The 22,619-nt window shown below is 41.1% G+C and overlaps 2 protein-coding genes across 5 annotated transcripts in view; both read right to left on the bottom strand.

The window, feature by feature from the left end:
• The window catches only part of RPL27A (ribosomal protein L27a), a 230,984-nt gene that overhangs the window by 105,925 nt on the left and 102,440 nt on the right, over positions 1-22,619 (bottom strand). The window contains exon 1 of one of the 2 annotated variants that reach the window (XM_061462972.1): positions 13,894-13,897. The exons of the other annotated variant lie outside the window; for it this stretch is intronic. Within the exon in view, the coding sequence (XP_061318956.1) occupies positions 13,894-13,895 (2 nt within the window). The 5' untranslated portion in view covers positions 13,896-13,897. Of the gene's footprint in view, positions 1-13,893; positions 13,898-22,619 lie in introns of those variants that run through there. 2 annotated transcript variants of the gene reach the window in all.
• The window catches only part of DENND2B (DENN domain containing 2B), a 180,308-nt gene that overhangs the window by 100,019 nt on the left and 57,670 nt on the right, over positions 1-22,619 (bottom strand). For all 3 annotated transcript variants that reach the window (XM_061462955.1, XM_061462953.1, XM_061462954.1), the window contains one exon: positions 2,452-2,556. In XM_061462955.1, coding sequence (XP_061318939.1) covers positions 2,452-2,531 — 80 coding nt within the window. In that variant the 5' untranslated portion in view covers positions 2,532-2,556. The remainder of the gene's footprint in view (positions 1-2,451; positions 2,557-22,619) is intronic.

Here is a 22,619-nt window from a genome sequence, read left to right as displayed (position 1 = left end):
TGGGATTCAATAATGTATGTAGATAAGTGGGAAGGTGTAGCAGAGAGCTGGAAGTAAGAGATAAGTTTTCAGAAGTAGAAGGCAATACAGATGCAGCCATATGTGCATGAAATATGGAAACACAACCAAAACCAAGAACAAGCTCAGAGCATTTAAATGCAAAACAGAGTTGTGTCATTAAAAAGATTTTTTCCTCTAAATAAAAACAGAAAAGAAGTTGGGGGGGGGGGGGGAAGAAAGAGGGGAAAGAGGGGAGAGAGGGAGGGAAGGAGGGGGAGGGAAGGAGGAAGGGAGGAAGAATCTCTTCTATTGCTTCCATCCTGAAAATCTCAGAATTTGATTCCTGTTTTCCCTTTTCCATTGTTGGCATTTGGAGATGTTCAGAATATAATGGCAGGTATCTCAAACCAAGCCAATATTCAACGTTGCTTTCAAGTTGACCTACAGTTCTCTGTTATGATTAAAGCCAGCTCTTCTCAATTTCTGTCTGAATTTCTCCATCTACACCAGATGTTCTATACCTGGCAGCTGCCAATACAGGGACTTTTTGCCTCTGGTATCTTACTTTCAAGTGGATGAAATCAAACAGTAATTCCATGATCCACTCACTTGAATCACAGTCTTTCCTAAAGTATTTGAAACGGTAATATTCTTGTGCTGCTGTCAGCTAGTAACCCTGGTACAGCTTGTCAGGTGTAGTACCCTCAGTTAGTGATGGCAAGAACAGATGCAGCCTGCCCAAAGTGATAGTAGTATTTCATTGACATTGGTACAACCTATGCTCTTTTTCCAAAATGTCCTACAAATAAATAGGACCCCCACTACTTTTTCCTTTATAACATTCATTTTTTGGCACAGACCCATTTCACTGCAACCTACTGAATGCCTTACAGAGTTACATGTTGAACTTTGTAAGGCAAAGAGCATCTTCTTTATTTCTATGTCCATTAACTAACATAAAGATATTAGTGCAGTACAGAGACTCTATAAGGCCAGAGCAAGTTATTTGCACATTTCTCCTCTATGTTGTTTATAATAGGATTAAAGTCTTGCTTTGAGCCAAAACACAAGAAAAATTGAGACAGTGGCATGTTATTGTGTAAGGTAGCGTAGAATAGACCCTCAAAACAGAGCAGGACAAGATAGCCACGCAAGAATCCCCTGGAGAGCTGGACAAAATGCTACAGTAAGGACAGAGATATGTCAACAGACATATTTCATGCATTTGAAGAAAGAGCCTGCACAGTTTATGTGGCTTTCTACTCACCTCACTAAGACGACATCCAAAGCCTAGTGCTTTGCTCCTGTGTTCAAATGATTAATCCATAAAGGTTCTGTAGCCTGATGGTAGTCTAAGCTTTCCCAATCAAAGCATACTGAGGCTGCCTTCAGATCTAAGTGAGGGATTTGCAACTGTCCCAAAATGAGAGCCCCTGGTGGGCTTGTCCTATGTGAAGACCAAAGTCAGCATTGCTTTGTAAAGGCTGTGGCTGAAAACAAGACTCCTGCTGTCCTGGATATGAGAACTTGTTGGCTGCAGGTGAGTTCTTTACTTGCGTACCAAAACAATATTCCAAAGCAGAGTTCCCCAAAGAAAACATCTTGTTTTCAGAGCACTGCCTGTGATCAGTATAAACTGAAAGATAAGGGATCAGTAACTGACTCTACCCATCTTGTCATTACACTGTACTAATTCATGAGTGCAAGGTATCTGATATTTACAGGCATCTGAACCACTGTGTGCAGCTGCATCACAGCCTTCTGATGGACTGGAACTTTCTTAGGATAGTGTTTCTTAGCCACAGGTAAGCATGCACAAATTTGGAAGCACAATCTAAACAGACTGATTCCCTCAGAATCGTCAGGTTTTGGGAGCTTAAGGTGTCCTTGGCTCAGATTTCCCCCAACTGTTGGTGATAAAGTCGTTCTACTTCATAAATTACTTTGATGCTACAGAAAGGAGGACATGTAAGCAAAGCAACAGAGATGAGCCCTGTGCTTTACATTCAGTCCTTTCATGCTCACTCCCTGGCCTGAAACAGGAGACTGCCTGCCCACTGTCTGTCAAGGCAGAAACAGAAGAGAAAACATGGCGGAAACCAAAACAAAATACAAACTGGAGATTGGCAATAGAGAAAAGCTCACATGCAGTCATATGGCCAAGAAATTTAGCCCAGACCTCCTAAGGCCTACACAGTGCCTTCCACAGAGCTCCTTCCTTGCAATCATTTTCATCATAACCAGCCAACAAACAGCAATAGCTTGACAGAAACATGCCAGAAGCAGACCTTTACTCACACTTTGGTTCCTCCAATCCCTACAAAACACTTCTCTCAGCCCAGCAAAGCGCTCTCTGTGTCAGAACAGAGGTCATTTTCCTTTGAACAGAGATTTTGTTCCAAACAGACAAACCTTTCACAGAATCTACAAAGCCTGCAATTCACCACTTACCTATCCAGAGCGTCCTGAGGCACTTTACTCCCTCCAGCTCTGCTGTTGACATTGGCATTCTTGTTGGCAGTCATGGTCATTTCTGCTTTCTAGAAATGTGGATATCTGTGATGGAAAAAAAAAATAAAAAATCAATGAAATTTTCCAATCAATTAACCTCAAGACTGTTAGAAGTACTGTGCTGTGCCAAGGCAGAACTCCAGGCTGCTTTTCGTTCTATGCAATCAGTCTCGTTATGATCCTGAAAAACTAAACCCAACCTCTCTACTGCTGCCCTTTCACATTCACAGACAAGTTTACTATGGCCTACTACTGTAAAGGGATATATGGGAGTTTGGTGTATGCTTCAGGTTCTGACAGGTCTGACTAATGATCCTTGATACAGAGTTCACTAAGTATCACAGGTTCGGCATGGTTCTTTCATCCATCAGTACATGTGGAGAGCCCAGTAACTGCACTGTGTGATCCTTGCAAATACCACAGCTATGACTGGCATTTTGGCCACCAAAGCTATTCCAAGGAATGAAGAAACTTTTCTTAAAATTTAAAATGCAGTTCTATTATGGAAATATTTTCTAATAGAGAAATATATTCAATACAGAACATGTTGAATATCATTTTCAAGTCTCCTTGTGGTATGAAAATACCTACAAATGGTTTTCTCTATTGGCCCCAAGATTCTTTATGTAAAACTGTCTTAGGATATTTTTAAGACCTCGAGTACTATAAAGAATCATTACTAATTCTTACTTATTTCCTAGAAATTTGGTAACAACCCAAAAGCTGTATATTTAATTTCAGCCATTGTAAAAACCCCATATACCCAGTTGAGTGACCAAAAGATGAGCCTTACTTCTGTAACATTGCTCCATAAATGGCAAAGGAACAGCCCAGTATAATGATTTATTTTGCCCTCATCCCATTATCATAATAGGAATGGTGTGCTGTGACTGAAGGGAGAATATGACAATATGGATATAGGCCAGGACATAATCCCAGAGATGCAAAGGTGGTAACCTCTAACAACATGCCCCTCTGTTGACTATATCCCATGTTTTTGTGGTGTAGAACACAGCTCTCGGTGGCAATTTCCTCTGTCATTGAGATTGTTTGAGAAATATTTTGAAATATGAGGGAAAAAGATGTTTTCACGTCATGATAAGATCTCTAAAACACCAGCAGAGTCCCTTGCGGAAGAAATGGAACAGGGCTTACTCCACCTGCTGCTGCAGGAGTTATTTTCAAGGATTGTGTGGCTCTGCTGGCATACGCTCTGCATGGCTTCTGAGACTCTCAGAATATCTACTGATATTTGCAGCACTGGCCTCCAGGGTCTGACCATAACTACCAATTTTTATGACCATTAATGGCACGGCTAATGCAAAAAACAAGGAGTATTACAAAACTTCTTGTTTACTCAAACCCACAGTAAGTCCAGACTGCTCGAGAAGCCAGCTGTAATGCGATGCTGAAAAGCAAGCTGGGTACTGAAAAGCAAGCTGGGTACTGACAACACACAAAATCCTTGTACTAGTAGACCCATCACGGGAAATAGGATATTCTCTAAACCACTTTATTCCAAGCATCTCTGCCACAAATAAGGTCAGCAAACCTCTTCCAGATTGCAGCTCCAGAAGCAGAGAACCATGCCCACCACAGACTCCAGGTCTACTTGTCCTCCTGGGATTGTCTTCCACCTATTGATTTTCCCAGTTTAAATGGAGATATGTTTCCCAGCTGGTAACATTTTTTCTATGCTGAAGCTCCTCAGATTCCTCCAGTGTCCCGTTGTTACTGTTGGCATTACAGTATCAACATAACAAACATAACAGGGCTGTTAAAGAACTGCCTGTTCTGATTGGAAAAGGGCTTGCTCAGGATGAGAAAGGAAACCTGCTGATGCTGGCCAAGCTTTCTAGGACTGCACATTCCACAGAGAGCCAGCAGCTTTTTTAATGTTTTCCACGCAACACTTCAATCCCTTTACTGTGTTAAATCTGTCTAAACCACTTATTAGCAATTAGGTGAGAAAAATAAGAGATATAACTGTGGCATAAGGTGAATAACAACTGTTAGCACAGCTCAGGATCATTTTCCAAGATTTGTTTTTTCTTTCAAGATCAGAATAAGCTGAAGGGAGCCTCAAAAAGACGGGATACTGAGCTGGCACATTAAAACCCCAAACAAACGAAAAAGTGTGCTTCTGGGATGTGGTTTTCCAAGAGTCCGCTTTTCACATACCCAAAATCTAATGAAAAAAAAAAAAAAAGGTACATTAAAGCTTGATAAAAATTATTGCGGTCAGTATTTTAAAAAGTGATTATTTAAACGTCACACTTCAAAGCTACCTTAAATGTCAAATAGGCCAAACTGCTCTGCTTTCAGCAAAAGACGAACTGAGCTTTAAAAGGCAATTTCACAAGATATATCAAATTTGCTGATGTAAGTGTTTTTCTTCCCATGCATTTGAGACTCTGGTACATGTGGTGATGTCAACTGACTTTTCTATGCCATATTTCTTTAATGCTTCTTTTGCAAGAATATTTTGCTGTAGGTGATGCTGGTAACATCTCAGCACTTGGAGAGAAAATCCAAATAACTTTCACATAGCAGAAAAACAGTCAGTCCAGTGCCTGGAAATCCCAGCTCCCAAAATAAAAGGGAAACAGAGAAAAACACACAACTGAATTTTATGGTCAGGTAGCAAGAGCCTTCAAAATGAGTTTGACAGCCATGTAAGTTTTTTATATTGTATAGTAACAATCACATGCTTTGGGCTTGTGTGAGAGCATTCTCTATCACAGTGTTTGCAAATTATTCTTCACAAAGCAGTGAAAACCAAAGTCTCTCAAGTATTGTGACATACTGTTAAAAACAAATCCAAAGATAGTCATGTCACGCAGATTCCATGTTGCCTGGTTAACCATCTAACTACACTTTGCCTCAAAAATGCAGAATTCGGTTTCATTTATAAAGGTGAAGAATTACTCTGAAACCCTCATTTAGCCATAATTTGTGCTTTACGCCAGGTGTGGTCTCACTAATTTCACTAGGACAACTCTCCAATTAGCATAGATGATAGGATCTAACGGATGCTCTCCGTTATTACACCCATTTTGCCTAAAACATCCACAAACCATTTGTCAGGATCAGAGTGAAGACAACAGATACACAAAAAATGATGTGATGGCAACATGGGATCTACTGCTGGTACCAGGCAAGGTTCATCATACTGACTGAAAATGCCTACTGCACTGCAGGTGTTTCCTAGCAGATTTTTATCATTTCAGGAAGTCTCAGTGACAGAATATTCCTTATGGACTGTCTCCCTCTTCCCTCCCCCAAAGGTTTACTTGCACTCCCAAAGTGATAGTGTGGCCTGGAGCTTTTTTGTGCACAGAAGGGGCACTGACAACAATCCCACTTTTTCCTAATGAACTTTATGACTTATGAGGCCTTTGAACTTTTAATTCCATTAACAGGTGTTAGCAAGGCAGCTGTAAATCACATGCTGCTCCCTACTGCAGTTCAAAATTATTCTTAATTTCCTAAAGCATTCCAGTGCTTTGGAAGCACCCACTCCCATTACATTACACTATTGCAGTGCAAGTTGTTCCTCAGCTCACTCCCATTCACAAGTAGTTCAGGATAGAGCTAGGCTTGGACAAAGCACCTGAAAGGTCTTGGTAATCAGCAGAGCTTTATTTGTACTATCTGAGAGTCTGTAAGGCCTCAATAAAACCTTATTTCTTATACACAAGGTATCCACCATTACTATACTGCAAGGACCCCTCCTCTACTTCTGTGGTAGGTGTATAGCATTGGGCCTAGTTATTCATGTCTAGGCTCACATGTGTTATAAGTGTCTTAGATCAACATCATGTTATAAGTGCCTTAGATGTTTTAGAGAAAACATTTGCATAACTGGAATGACAACATCTTTCATTCTGTTAATATAATCATAGAATCATAGAATAGTTAGGGTTGGAAAGGACCTTAAGATCATCAAGTTCCAACCCCCCTGCCATGGGCGGGGACACCTCACACTAATCCATGTCACCCAAGGCCTCGTCCAACCTGGCCTTGAACACTGCCAGGGATGGAGCATTCACAAGCTCCCTGGGCAACCCATTCCAGTGCCTCAGCACCCTAACAGGAAAGAATTTCCTCCTTATATCCAATCTAAACTTCCCCTGTTTAATGGGAGCAGAATAGGCTCTTTCAATTGACATTTCTTCAGTTCAATGAATGTGCATGTGTTTTTGTTTGATGGCACTTTGTTGTTGTTTTTAATACTGTGATCAATACTTCTTCCTATCCTTATGGTCCTTTTCCCTTCTTAGTCTTAAAACATTCATTTCACTCCATTTTCTGCACTCATTTCTTAAGCATATTTTTCCATTAAATATCCTGTTCCAATAAAAAGTCCTTAGAGTGTGTTGCAATGCTTCAAAGCCAGTTTTCTGAACATCAGGAACACTAGCACTGTTTATCTGGAAGCTTAATGAAGAAGAATCCAGATTCTGCTGCTTACTGGCCTCATACAAGCAGAAGACAATGTATATGTGGCTTGAGTCCTCTTAGCCAGGTGTTCACTGGGACCCAGGCTGCAGCGCTGTGCAGATGAAGCTAGGAAAGTGGCAAAGAGGATAGATGCAGGGTTTCTAATGGCTTTAGAAGGCAGACTTTGAGTGTAAGATCCCAAGCCCTCCCCTGCATAATTACTAACATTCTACATAGAAAATGTCAATGTCCAGCACAGAAGTCAAGTGAGTTCATAAGATTTCTCTACTCTGGACTTCTGCTGTTATTTTTGTTTGTCAGCGACAGTTCAGTATGTTTAAAGTCCCTGCTGTCTCACATGTTGCAAAGATTAACCTATACTTAACTGTCTTAGACTGAATCAATCTGTACTGCCATCAATATCATTTGTAAGATATAATTTGAATTCTTGAGATCTGCATATGTTCTGAAGCCTTTTAAGGCAAATTATTTTCCTCTTGAAACTCCACTGATACGGGATCTGAAAATAGGGGGAAATATTACTGCTTTGGTCTGCCCTACAGGGTAGAGACTTTGATACATAACAGGAAGGCGTTACAGGGAAGAAGTACAGACTGTTAAGACAAACTTGTGCTTTTGAGAGAACCTTGTAATAGAGACAAACTCCTAGAAATACATTAATAATAACTGATTTTGTCTACTTTATTTTTAATTGCAGCTGCAGCAGAATGTCTCTAGGCCTTGAGAAGCTGAAAATATTAATATGCTTCTCTAAGTGCTTTAAGGAAAGCTTGCCCACATTTCAGGAGGTCTTGTACAGCTAAAAATTTTTTTAAGAGTCACAGCTTAGCTTTGTGGCAATTTGCTTTTTCCCTTCCAGTAAAACAGATGATTGAGTCCTCTCAGAACAATATCAGTTCTGATGTACTGGAAAGTCAAGTAAATTCTTTAAAGATTTCTGCATTGAGAGGATTTCTGTAGAGACTCCAAAGAACATTTTTATGAGAACTACATGCTTTTATCATGTAGTAATAAATGAGATTTATTATCATATATTAATTATAATAATCAGTATCATTAAAGGTAATGACTTACCTTTAATGATAAAGGTAAATCTGTTCTCTAAGCTGGGCCACTGCAAGTTTAGCCTTGCAGTACCCTACAAGCTAACATAAAGAGCTAAATGACCTGCTGAGCAAGGACTTGGTATGGAGATACTCAGGAAGTATTAATTCAACTATCTCACCCCAAGTTTAATTGTTACAGCACACAGCTAACTATGATCACATCAACAGGTTCTTTGCAAAACACATAAATTAACTGCCTTTAATTCTACAGACTGAAGAAACTGACCTTGTGCTATCAACAACACATATGTGCCTAGGCCAGGTTACACTCTAGCATAAACTCTAACTGAGAAAACAATGCCAAGCTATTCACATAGCTATGTATATCAAAGTCTCTGATTGAGAACAAGTGACAATGTTTGTGGATAACACAGACAAACAAAAAAGGCTGCCAAACTTTTTCTCTTTATGACACTGCAAAAGGCACAGGTTTTACCTGATATTAACTCTACAATCTCATAAAAAGTTTTCCTCCCTATAATCCAGAGACAGCCTGGTTCCAATCAAGCCAATGATGACAGGTTTACTTCCAGCACAAACTTCCTAGTATAACCATCAGTGGTGGTGGACTTGGTTGTCATTGCAACCTTGCAATGCAAACCCACCCTTTCAGCAGCGAAGTCCCCACTGAGCTGAAATGGATACTATTAGGAAACTGATGTTGCAGCACTTATTGGAGGGGAAAGCTATTGCCTCTCATCAGTGTAGGCCGTCAGACCTAGGTGGCTGCAGAACCAGGCAGGTGAAAAGCAGGCATGTTTCCTAGAGGACAGTTCTCTACTCAACCTCCTTCCCTATTTTTCTACCACCTAAAATCCTTTCCCTTCTTCTTATATTTGTGCACTTGCCTATTTTGTGCCTTCCTCTTCTGTCTCCATCACCCTTCTTTACCTTATTACTTCATTAACGTTTCCTCAAGCTGTTTTTTTCCCTTGAATTGAAACTGGAGAGAACAGACCTCACTTGAAACACACTGCAGTCCAAAACTTGTGTCCAAATGTAAGAATTTAGCTCTAAGCTCTTCTATTACTTTCAGTGCTGCTAGAGCCATCACATCTTTGAAATTTTGGCATTTGCAACACAAACACTTCCATGATGACCAGACATCACTATGAAAACAGCCTATTTATGAATTGTGTACAATATACTTCATAGTTCCCAGGTATTATTCTTCCTTTGTCCATTCCCTTCATCCTCAAGATATTTGCATGAAAACATCCATTCAAGTCTCAGGAGCTCACCTGCTCCTGTTGCTTGTTCCTCATAGTCCTGTAATGGCAACATCATTTGCATAGTAATGAATTGTTTCTTGTGACACAAAACCCAGATTATTATTTTGCTAAAGAATGAATGTAGATTAACTTTAAAGAAGAGGTTTTTTTCATTAATATTTTTTGCATCACAAAGAACATCAGAAATGAGAAAATAGACTGTCCTTCAGTATTTCCTGCAGGGTGTCACCAGTCTCTATAGACATCACAATAAAATTCAAAGCATGGTTCATTGCTTAGGATGGACTGCCTGGGAGCACAGGCTGCAAAGTGAACAAACCAAGCTGAAAGTCTTAAAAGAAAATTCCCTGTTGAGCTGACACCAACGACTGAACCTTCCTCACCCCAAGACTGACTGACAATGTCTGCCATCAGCTGAGATGCATCCTGAATTTGCAGCTACAGTAGGTTTTGATCCATTAAAGCATCATGTGAGGCAAAACACAGGTCAGAGCTAGGATGCAGAGCAAGCTGCTGTCCACAGTGTAGTTAGCACACCTCCCTTCCTTCCTGCCAGACACACATGGCTCCCACTCAGAGCACCACTACAGCACAAACTGCAAAATTAATAGCCGTTATGTGCCTCATATAATGTTTCAATAATACATGATGGGAGGAAGGGGAATCTTGATGCAGCTGCATAAAGACTTGAGAGAGGGGGATTCAATCTTCATTTTGCCATACATTTCTTATGAGTCACTGGGTAAATGGCATAAGTTATGCTAGTTGAGCTATTTCCTGACTAATTCTGTGTCACCTTTCCTAGAAGTTAGCTGTGCCACCCAGGAATGTCTGAGGCACATTCAGCCATATGGAGGCTTAATAAGATCTCTGTTATATTGTACTTTAAACCTGAATTAGCTATCCAGTGTAGACAAATTACATCAATTTTCATTTCTCAATTCATACTCTATGAACAAGAGCAAGAACAAGTCAGAACTTGCTTGTGCAAAGAGGAGAATTTACAGCACATTAAATACCCCACATGAACTCTCCATGCAGATGTTCTTAGCATGTGTTTAGAGTGGGCAACACACTTTCCAAATAACCTTACATAAGGCCGTGATTAGGAGTGAGACTGTAACTGTGAATTGTCTCAGAGCAGGCAGCAAGTTATAAATTAATAATACAGCTTCCCACAGCCTGTGCAAACAGACCCTCGAGCTTCTCCCAGACCCTGAGATGCAGCAGGAAAGTTGACACTCACAAAGTTTGGAAACCCTTGAAATAGGCTTCCATTTTGCAACTATTTGTGACAATGTGGGCAACAGTACCACTGATAAAAGCATGGAAATCAAAGTGTTTAAATGGCCAGGTGGGCCACTGCAGCTGGTGGCACTATTTTCGTCTATTTTCAGAAGGCAACGAGATTTCTTTTAGCATGTTTGCCTCAGACTCCTTCCGCAGAGCCCTTTCTGGGAGCAGAGAGGAGGAAAGGCACCAACCAAAGTCCACTATGTCTAAGGAGACATTTTGCTGGAGAAAGATGTGGAAGAGATGCTTCATGAGTATCAGGAGGACTGAAAATCAGAGGTCATGAGCAGAAGTAACTAATGGCAACATTTACACTGTCCTTCCACTTCTCTCTAATTCCATGCGGTAAAAGAAAACTAAATTAATTGGTGTAAGCAGAAGGCAAGCCCACATTGTCACAGAATGTTGCTTTAAGTTTCAAACAGCAGTAGATCTTCAATATCAGCGTCTCAATAAGGTCAACTGCTATGTGTTGTTACTATGAATCTCATTCTGTTTAGATCACTTTGTCCTAGTACTTGTGTTACTGTTGTGAGTCAGTATCTCCAAGAAGCAGGTCCTGTCCATGACACCTAAGCTGCAATGCTAACACTCTTAGTGAAGCAACTATTAATTTGCATAGACTGTCTCTGTATGATGATATAAAAGCATCCTGGGAGGATGAGGAACTGGCTGGAGACCTCATGGATGTAAGCAGAAAAATTAGCCAAAACTGTCTTGGCTTGTACAAAGAGATGAGAACAACCTTGGGTCTGTCTCTTTTAGTCTTGGCAGTTACTCAGGGAATCTGTAGAAAGGCACCAAGATGATCTTAATGGTCCTGTATCCAAAGTACATCCAGAAGTGACCCTGGACACAGGCATTAGCAGCAACAAATGGGATGCCAAGCAAGTCTGTTGTTTGTATGAGGGATTTATGCAAAAACGGTTCAGGAGCGCTATCTGTTTCCATTTAGAAATTATGCTATTGCACTTAAAGCAGTGTCTGCAGGATGCAGGAGCTCTGAGCTGTGTTTGAGCTCTGGCATGGATTTCTTTTGTAGCCTTAGGAAAACTGCTTAAAGGTGAGATCCTCAAATTCAGTGCCAGAGAGAACACCCATCACCCACATTCTGATACCTGAGTGGACCATTTTCCCAGAGCTGCTCCTGTTTTTCCTGCTCCAGAAATCTGTGGTTTGATCTCTCCAAATATCATTGTTCTACCAATGAACCAGAAGTAACTTTATGATTTAGCTCACACACAAACAGTGTTCAAGTTCTCCAGAAACATGATGGAGCCCAGACATGCTGCTATCACCAATGGTAAATACATCACTAACAGAGACAAACCATACCTCACCAGCTTTTGTGGTCACCAAAACCACCCTCTCCTGTCTGCCATGGCTGCCTACCTGTAAACCAGCATCTCTCAGGGCAATGAGCACAGCGGTTTTCTGATTCCCTTCATGTTTATGAACCTCTTTGCTACTGCCTCCCTCTCCTTCAAACTCTACACATTCTAAGCCAAAACAAATAAAACAAAGCCCCTGCGCTCCCAGGATGATAAACCACATTGAGGTGTGAGCAGCCTGACTGAGAGTGTGCAGTCCATACCTGCCTGCCTGACTCCATCTCCTGCCTCAGATGACTGAAGACAGGAGATGGGAGAGAAGCATGGTGCCAGCAAAATGAGTGCACCTCAACCTTTCTCCTAGCTGGGCTGCTGAAACAGAGGAAGCCCACTGAAGAAGAAACAGGGAGGAGGGGTAAGGACCAGACAAACATCAGAAAAGTTGAATGCTGGTAGAACAAAGATGAGATAAAGAACAGCTAACATACTGTGTCAGAAAGACACAGGTGGGAAACAAGGAAGTTAAGAGACACTTAGAAGGGAAAAAAGGCATTAAGAAACAGCAGGAGAAGAAAAAGGTACATTCCCCTTCTTCAGCTTCATATTGGGACTGCACTCCATGTCCCCCAGAGAAAGTAACCCACCTTTCCTCATGCTCATTCCATGGCTAAAGTTTCCCTCATGGAATCAGACTTGCATTTTCCCAAAGATACTTCAATGGATCTGCAATACTGCAGTAACCTGACATGAGACTTCACTGAAAGAGACAAAAACTCCTGCTGCCCTGCAAAGCAGGTGTGACTCCATGAGTGTGGGAATTGTCCAGACTTTGGGTAGCCACTCATTCGATACACAAACCTAAACTCAAATCCCAGCTCAAGTTCTTGAGTCCCTAATTCATGAGTAGATGCTGATTCCCCCATGTATGTACAGCCCTGTGGTGATTGCAGGGGTATAGCAGTTCCCAGACTCCTGCAGTTTCTTTAGAGAATTGGCTTGGGAGGGGGGAGGGAAGAGAGGAGAGGAGAGGAGAGAGGATGGAGAGAATATATACCAGCTATACCAGAATCACAATAACATAAACTAAGCACAGCAAACTACTTATTGCCTTTGTTAACAAAAATTATAGTCGCTATAGCAACAGAAAAAGTAGGGGCAAAAAAGCCTAAGAGTTTTTTAAATCCCCAAAGAACACAGTTTTCTAATATGGAAAAATCAAGATTTATTGCACCAGCGGCTCCCACGAGGCAGGGCTATATGGTTTCAATTAAAAACATGAATCATTAACAAGGGCAGCTGGGCTTAGTACCTGGCAGACATCATCATCTCTTCCAGTGAGCCATGACTTCTTCAGGGACTCAACTGGTTTCTCTTGCTGTGTGATGTGCCCTTCAGATCCATTTCTGGTGGCTTTACCTCATTCTATGTCAAGCCCTGTGACAGAGTGACTAATGCCACCACTCAACAGGGAAGATCAAGGAAAACATTTCTGTACTCAAGTCCCTGTGCATATACCCCTTGCCAGCCATCAAACACTAATATCCCTACAGCACGGCATGGCACTGCACACTCAGGCAGCATCTCCAAAAGAAAACCCTGCTGCCTGTGTGTATTTTCCTTCTCAAATACACACCCTCACAAGCTCAAAGAGGAGGAATGTCTGGCACTTCTGCAGTGACCATCTGGCAGAAGAACCGCTCCATTTTCTGGCAACTCAAACAGGGTCTTAGAACAATTATCTCAGTTCCTGATTCAAGCACTGGAGACAGAAGATCAAGTTACATTTCTCTCCAGCCATCAACACTAATTCAGTTTTCACTAAGTCAGCCTTGCTGGAATTTCACTCTTCCACACTAAAACAAAAGAGGAAAGTGTGAATCAACACTGAAAAGCCATTAGAAGAAACATAAGGAATTTCAGGAGTTGCCTTTCACAAATGTAGAAAACACCAATATGATCCTGCCGAGAAGAAGCTGTTTTTTCTTAGAAGGGATATTTTTATAGGAAGTGGTACCATGGTCCTCAGTTTTATCCACTGGCTTTATAACTGCTGTGTATTTACACAGCTTTCTTCCCCTACTACTACATGCTGGTTTATGAATTTGTGGAGAGCATCTTCCCAGCTACAGCTCAGCCACAGGTGCCCGCAGCCGTCAGAAGGGGCTGTGCTTTTCTCAAGAAAAGAGTTCAGCTCCCACAGCACTGACCTTTATCATCTGCATGAAAGGAACGTTTCAACAAGCTACCACAAGTTTAAGTGTTATAAATCTCCTTTCATCAGGCCTCCAACCACTAGACAGCAAAACAACTGGAAACATTTAAACCTGTTTTAACATTGGAGGCAGCAGAACACTTACCCACCCGGGCTGATTGCAGCCACCCAACCACTATGGACTGCAGCTCCTGCCAACAGAGGGGTTTCTGTTGAAGCTTCCTGGAGCAACAGCCTTTGCCAGCAGTGCAAGGAAGCAGGGCAGCAGCTGCAGACATGCTAGCTCTGCTCTTGTGCCTGCTGCATTCTGAGTGGCAGAAGGAGAAAGGGGGGTTTAGACAAAACAAAAACAAACCCACAAATAAACTTTGAATGATATCAAATCTCTTTTAAACCTTTCCAGGTTGTGAGATGGTATTTGATGATTTGAAAGACCTTCTCCTCTTTCCTTTCATGAGAATGATTTACATACTGCTGGGTACATGACATGTTAGAGACCTCTCAAGAGACCAGCCACTGTTCCTAAGAATTTTCATTTCTATGACAGGAATTTCATAAATGAAGGTACTAACTATCTTCCCAGATGCAGGCTTGAATAGACCCACTGTACTGGTGAGCTCTGCTGAGGAAACAATCTTTCTTTACAGTTTGCAGTGCGGGAGTAAACCCGATGCAGAGCAACATTACAGCATTAACTGCTTCACTCTTTCCCTGGAGAGGACGAAGTCCCCCAGCAGCAGTCAGACAAGCAGTGCCACCTGTGAGCCCTGCAGCTGAGACCCCACCACATGGCCTCGTGCAGACTGCTCCCACACTGCATCTTGCATGGGTGATTCAGACTTCCCAAATCCCACTTCTCTGCTCGCATTACAAGTCTTAACTGGCGCCATGCCAGAAAGGGCATGAGATATGCAGCTTCAAAATCATGTCAAGAAGAAACGGTGATCCCACATCCTTCCATTCAGCTGGATATGTCCAGGAGGAGCAAGTAGCCAGTGCATTCAGGAATAGGGTCCTCTTTCTTGTTCTCAGTTTGGCTACAGTGCCATAATGTGCTATCAGTCATGTTTAACAGTATTAAAACATGTAACATGAACTTGAAATATTTGCTTGAAATGATTAATTTTATCCAGACAGCATTTGGAGTGTCACTCCAGCACCAGCATTTCTACCCAGTTTTAGCACTCATGTTCCTACTTTAACGCAATTCAAAACTGTGAGTAAAATATAATTTAACAGCAATTTGATTTGCAATGATCTCATCGAAAATGCATATCCAGCATTGCCATCGCAACACAGAAACGGCCACAGGAAAAGCCTGAGTGACATAGATTAACACTCTGATCAGATATAATTTCATCCCCTTCTCCCATGCAGGGAATGTTTTGGCCTCTTGCCAAGCAGAGAACATTCCACACACAGCAGGGTAAATTTGGTATAGCACCTATACGGAAATAACTTCTTCAAGATATGGCCAGGGTGTAAAATCTATTATCTGAACACATGAGCTTTCTCACCCCCAAAGCAAAGTTTTGACTCAAATTTCCCCACCTCATGGGAGACCATATTTGAACAAACTTTCGAGTGGCAGCATTGTACACCCTGGCACTGAAGCTGGCACTCATCTTCCTTTTATTCTTTCCTATGGATTTAAGCTGAGGTCAAATTTGGATCTGCTTCCCTGTACAGTAACATTTTTATTGTCTCTTTTCAAGTGTGATTGGTAAAGTAACTCTGCATCAACCTGACCTTCAGAATTACACCTGTCTATTCCCAAAACATCTCATCAGAAAAAAAAAAAAGTCACTACAGAGTTTGTTACAATCAATCACAAAACATATAATTCACCCAGTGGCAGGGCAAACCTGAATTCTACTCTGCTTTCTTAGAGTTTATGCTTATGCCGTTGTCAGCTAAATTCTAGTTTCAGACACTCCTTTGCTAGAGTTTGTACAGGACGGCATCAGAAATTAAACTGTATCCCAGACTTCTCTCTCGTCCCCTATTCCTTCACTGTTCCTCCTTCATTTCAGTTGTATGGACACTGATCTTTCCGATAACAGTAAGCAGAGAATTGAAAATGTGCATTTACACATAAACAAAGTATTACAGATACATAGATACTGTTTATGCACATATATGCACAACACTGCATACACAATTTGTTCATTAATTTCACAAACAGAACTTGTCTATTTGTAAGTAAATTAGCTAGAATAAAGTATACACAGAGTATAAATAATGCTTTCCTACTAAAAATTCTATCATCATAAGACAAATACAGCCTTTGAGGCTTATAAAATCTATTACGCAAAAACTCTTCAGCTTCATGTGAATATATTTTTTCCTGGGCTTGATTAATGAACAAATCTAAACATTCAAGGCAGAAATTAATCAGCTTTGACTGTCATTAGGTTGACATTACCAAATTCCACACGGTTTCCAGCTGATACCACAAAGTTGGCCACAGTTCATTCAAATCTCAGTCCCAGTCCTCCAAAAGATAGGTACTTGTGAGCCGTTTTATAATGCTGAGACAGTGATTTGTATTAGAGGCAGATAGAACTGTACCTGTGCACAGTGCACAACTAACAGCAGATTTCATCCCACTAGAGCAAAATAAATGCTTTTTGTGACTCCAAAAGGTAACGATTTATGAAATTATGAATACACATAACTTTTGTGACTATCTACTCATCTGATGATTTTGGACTGAGGTACTTTAGCTGATAATTTGCCTTGAAATCTGTAGGCATTATGAATGCACCAGGATTGACAGGTTCCTACAGAGCACCAATTCCTGCAGTTTCCTGCTGGAATAACTGCATCACTTTTCTGATGTGTGCTAATATCTGTGATAATCTAAACCTCATTTTCCCCAGATAAATCTTTTCCTGTTTAACCTGAAGGAAGAATGCACAGTGGGACATCCAAATACAACAGGTTTTCTTTATCCTATGTTTGAGATACAAGAGACATGCTAAGAATCCTTTTTCTGAACCTAGGAAGTAAAAGGGTATGAAAAATATGCAATTCACTTTAGCTGAATCTTCACAGCAGCAATACTCCAGGTGGGGCTCTAAAGAAAATACATGCATGAAGATGGTTTGAAGTTTAAGGGCTTTATTACAAAATGCAGTTTAACTTTTCAGCATAGCTTCAAGGTATTATCTCTGCTGTTCCAGACATCAGCATTTTCTTAACCATTTGACCAGTCTTCCTATTAAAAAGCCAATACAGTTGGAATTCCTCTGAGTGAGAAATACACCTCAAACTATAGCTGTAGCTCCAAAACATCAAGCAACTGCCCCATTCAGTTCTCATAGAAGCAAGTTTGGGCCCTTCCAGTTTCAATGAGAAAACTGGAGCCACAATACAACAAATGTGAACCCTTTGGTAATGCAACCACACCCCATTCATACTCAGCTCTGTTCCCTATACCCCTACCCAGCCACAGATATACAACAGAGAAATACTAGCTGTTGAAGCTTTGCAGATGGCAACTCCAATATCGTGCCATTTTGGACTTCCTCCTCAAAGGATCACTCCATATGGCTTCTTTTGTAGGTCTGGGATTTTGGGGGCATGGAAAATAGCTTTGGGCATGAACAATGGGGAAATAGCGTTTATAAATTGAAATAAGTCTTTCAGTTTGTGGAAACAGCTGGAGGGAGGAATGAAACTTATGAATAACGCAGCTGAAACTGAACAGACTGTTGACAGGGAGTTCTTTCAGAAGTTAACTATGGCTACACTCTTACATGACAGTGCAACACTTAAATCTACAACTAAAGAAGATTTAATGCACAAAGATTATCCAGCATTTTCTGATTTAGTGAGATTAACCAGTCCATCCTTTCCCTACATACAATTTTGAGGAGAGTAGTTTCTTTTGCATTTTATGTACTTAGCAGTGATGTAAGTACATGAGCACCTTTCAGTCCTGAATGAACACCTTTTTTTCAGTGCTATGTGAGAGTACAGCATACTTGTGCCAATGTATGTAGAGATGCTCCCCAAAAGGAAACAAATGGTCCCTGCAGGGAAACACACACTAGTTGGAAGTCTTTGACTTGCTGACTAAAACAGTACAGTCTCCATGTGGAACTATTCAAAGGCAGTTTTACAGAGTATGAAATGGACCTTCTCTGTGGGAACTACAAGATGGGCTGATCAAGCCAGTGGTAAGTACAGCAGCTTGTCATCAAGGGAACACATACAGGCATGTATCTGCCTATAGGTGAACTAGAGCCAGGCTTCTACTTCTTCCAGTATCTTGCTCCTCCTGTTTTTATCCCCTCCCTGCTCATTTGATTTGGTGCATAGCATCTGCTCTTCTCCTGCTGACTTCCACCAGACACCACTGCTCCAGGCAACTACCAAAAACTATGTTTATACAATTCTCAGAAACACTTAACAGTAGTCTTATTCTCATGCCCAGCAAGGGTTTGTGTACTCAGCAGCCGAAGTATCATTGAAAGTCAATAGCATGCGACCATGTGAATTACTTAGGTGATTATAAAAAGGTGAATCCCCCTCAATAGAGCTGATATAAACTGGATGTTATTTGCTTTCAGTAGGCAATTCATTCAATGCAGAAGGCAGTCAGCCTAGGCTATAGTGCATAGGCCTCTTCAAGAGAGCACCTGCTAAACTTCATGTTTCTCAAAAGATATTTTTCACTTCTGCTTCACAGAATGAGGCTTTCAGGTATCAAGAAGGAAACACACTTCTTACAAGAAACAGAGAGACCTCACATATGTGTCATTCAATTACAGAACCTTCTCAATAGAGCATTTTTTCAGAGGAACCTCTAAACAGAAAACACAGAGCCAAGATTCCATACAAGGAAACATGTTAGTAATCTCTTTAAGTGTATTACAGGAATCTTTCAAAACACTGTCAATAAGGTCCTTTACCCTTGTTAAGGAGAAGCACATCTATTTCAATCAAAATTTTCGTATTTCTTCTGTGTCCTGGGTTCAGCAGTAGCAGTCATGTTTCTCCTTCATGGTAGCTGGTGCAGTGCTGTGTTTTGACGTCCAGCCTGGGAGCAGTGCTGGTGATACTGATGCTTTCAGTTGTTGCTAAGTGATGTTTACCCTGACCAAGGACTTTGTGAGGCTCATGCTCTGCCAGGGAGGAGGGGAAGCTGTGAGGAAGCAGACACAGGGCACCTGACCCAGGCTAACCAAAGAGGTATTCCATACCACAGCACGTCATGCCCGGGCTAGGGGGTAACTGGGAGTTACCCGGAAGGACAGGGGCTTCTGGGTGAGACTCCTTACTTGGCCGGTGGTATCGTATTCTCTTCCCTTGTTATTTTCTCTCATAATTGTTGTAGTTGGTGGTGGCAGTGGTGATTTGTGTTGTACATTGGTTACTGGACTGTTCTTGTCTCAACCCGTGGGAGTTGCACTCTTTTGATCCTCCTCCCCGTTCCTCCAGGAGCGGGGAAGGGGAGAGCCCTGGGGCGGGGGGGCCCTCAATTGCTCTCAGCCCGGCACCACTCACTGGGAGTGAGTGAACAAGCTGTCTGGCTAGGGTTTAAACCAGAACATTCTGGAAGAAATAAAAGCTATTTTCAGCTAAATCTTTTCTTTCAATAGTACCCTGCTTCAGCCAAGCCTTATTATTCATTGTGCTGTTAGACAAGAAGATTCCCCTAATGTCAACGGATCATACAGAAGATTTAACACCATAATCTGTCTGAAAAATTCAGTGGTAAGGTCAAAAGTAAACCAAAAGTGTTCACCTAGTTCTGACTTAGTCAAGAGCTCTGTTTGTTTCACATAAACGTAAGAAGTTTATCAAATTTTGATTGTTATTTTATCTAGCACTATGTACTGCAAAGCCTGGTTGTTCTGTTATTACTGCTGCCTGACTTGTCCAGTCACCTTGAAACTCAACCATCCAAGGAGAAACAAGGACTAAATTAGAAATACTCTTGTCTGTAACTGGGCTGTACAGAAGGCACCTTGCTTCTCTAATCAATTATTGAGTTTAAGATTACAGATTCATATTTCAGAACTCACAGCTACAGAGGCATGGAAATGAGGAAAGGATATGACCAGGATTATACAAAAACAATGCTCAAAGAGTTGGGAACTGCTTGATTTTTAGTTTACAGGATTGTCCCTACTGATAAAGGTGTCAACCCAAAAGCTCAGTGAAATCAGGTCACTCAAAAATCAAGCAGTTTAGACTGCTTTCTCAGCAAACCCAAAATTAGAAGCAGGGCTCCTTTTTTTTTCTGTCTACAACAGTAGTTTGTAAGTAGGAAAGGTACACCGATTCAAAACCTATTTGACAGTAATGTTCTCACAAAATGTAGTCTTTGTGCCAGCACACTGAATCCTGAAGTACTTTTATTCCTGAATGAGTTTTGCCTAAATGATAAAGGGTCCCTGTTGCTTCTAGAGGAAGTTCAGGCATCTGGACTTCAGGCCAAGGGCCACTGTGTTTTAGTCTGAATCTTATTCCTAAGGCTTACTTTAAATAGCACCAAAAGCTATTTATTTTTGAACTACAAGCTCAAAAAAAAAAAACTACCCCAGGAACTGAGGAGAGGAAAAGAAATGTTGAATTTGAACAAGTGGTATCAAAAACCCTGTTTGGACTGGCCAATTAATTCAGTCTTTTTCTTAGCCAAGTGATGGTTTATTATATGCTTTCATTCAGGGCTCTGGGGAGATGAAAGTTTCCACACAGATATGATGAGACAGGGGAGGTAAGGCAGGGTCTTCCTTAGAAGAAAGAATGAAGACAGACATGGCTGCTTTGTATGGATACAGCAATCAGACAGACAGGCAGTTCATCAGGTGTATAGCCCAAAGCTATACACATACAGTTTTACACAGACTGAATCTAAAACAAGTTCCTGTACAGATCTCTTCAATAGTTCATCAGCATCTTTAGTCTCAGTTGCTTCCTACTGTTCTTCTCACCAAAATCCCTGGGAGTCCCTTAGAATGTGGGCAAAACACAGAGTCTGGGTTTTTTAGGGCTTGGGGGAGATGGTGTGAACACAGAAGTTCTCTTTCAGCAGTAGAAACAAGATAAAAGCCCCACACCACCTCTCCCCGGCAGTGAATGGACACTTCAAAAACTAGTTTCAGAGACTATGATTAAAAATTCTGTTGGAAAACAGTCAACTTATGGTTTATGGACAGAAAAAAGCATTTAAAAAATTGCGTTAGTACTTCCATTAGGAAACCAAAACTAGAAATCTATAGACAAATAACTATTTAAACTAACGCTCTGACAATATAATAATTTCAAAACAACACTTCACAAATAGATTTAAGCCAGATTCCTACCCTGTGTTTTAAGAGAACATTCTTAAGAACAATTCAGAAACATGTTGGTTCTCCTGATTTATCTCAACTGTGTAACAATATTCAAAGCTTCAGTAAAAGACTTGCAACGTCCTTCCCCACTTTGCTGCCTGTACCTCCTCACCAGTGAAGTCTATGAAGAGAAGCTGAACAAAAGCTGAAAACAAGAAAATACAAAATAATTTGAAATGGAAAGGTGTAAGTAACCTTTCCACACAGAAAGTAAGGGCCCCAAAGGTTCTGCCAGTGCAGTAATCCTAGCTCCTCGCCACTTAACACACTCTCTCCTTCTTGTGTCAACTATGTTCTCAGTTCAAATTGTTGTTTGCTTGTGTTCTGATTCTTAGAATCTTAGAATCATAGAATAGTTAGGGTTGGAAAGGACCTTAAGATCATCTAGTTCCAACTGCCCTGCCATGGGCAGGGACACCTCACACTAAACCATGCCCCCCCAAGGCTCTGTCCAACCTGGCCTTGAAGTCCAGCCTGGCCTCTTGTCCCTCTTTTCTTCAGTTCACTTATAGAGAGATATCAAAGCTCCTGCCAGCCTTCATTTTGCTTTGGTTTTGCAAAGCTCAACCATTTTTTTGGCCCTCCATGGTGCTAAAACATCCTGGCGGCTATTCTTCGTGCTTGCTGCAGATTGAATATCACCCACTTGAATGGGGATCACCAGAATACCCACAGCATGCCAGAGGGAGACTCCTCTGTGCTTTCCTTATCCTCACCAAAATATGCATATTGAATTAGGTTTGCCATTTTCACCATATTTTGTCACTAATCAGAACCCAGGTTCTTGTCCTCATCTTCAGGTGATGACACTGCCAAGCCATTTCAGTTATTTCAGTCTGAAAAATCACCAGTGTAGGCAGAGCAAATTTAACTACATGTTCCTTTTCATGAGCATTTTGAAGTAGATAATGGACAAAACCTGTGTTAAGATGCTGTTCATTAATAACCTCCCTACAATGTGATATTGTTCTCTCAACACTTGCCTGATCTTTTCATCCTTACCAAGTCTACTGATTCCAAATTTCTCTCACTTAAGAGATTTCCACTGTGGTCCTATTATCAAGCAGAAGTTCAAAGAGAACAAACTTGTCCCTTCTCTGCCTTCTTGCATTCTCACCAAT

The sequence above is a fragment of the Pezoporus flaviventris genome, unplaced genomic scaffold (assembly GCF_033815535.1).
Source record: "Pezoporus flaviventris isolate CSIRO_AGI_PZ_B2104156 unplaced genomic scaffold, CSIRO_AGI_Pfla_v1 ptg000036l, whole genome shotgun sequence".
NCBI classification, from domain to species: Eukaryota; Metazoa; Chordata; class Aves; order Psittaciformes; family Psittacidae; genus Pezoporus; species Pezoporus flaviventris.
Note: the sequence above shows the minus strand (reverse complement) of the source record. Positions and strands in the feature narration are given on the sequence as shown.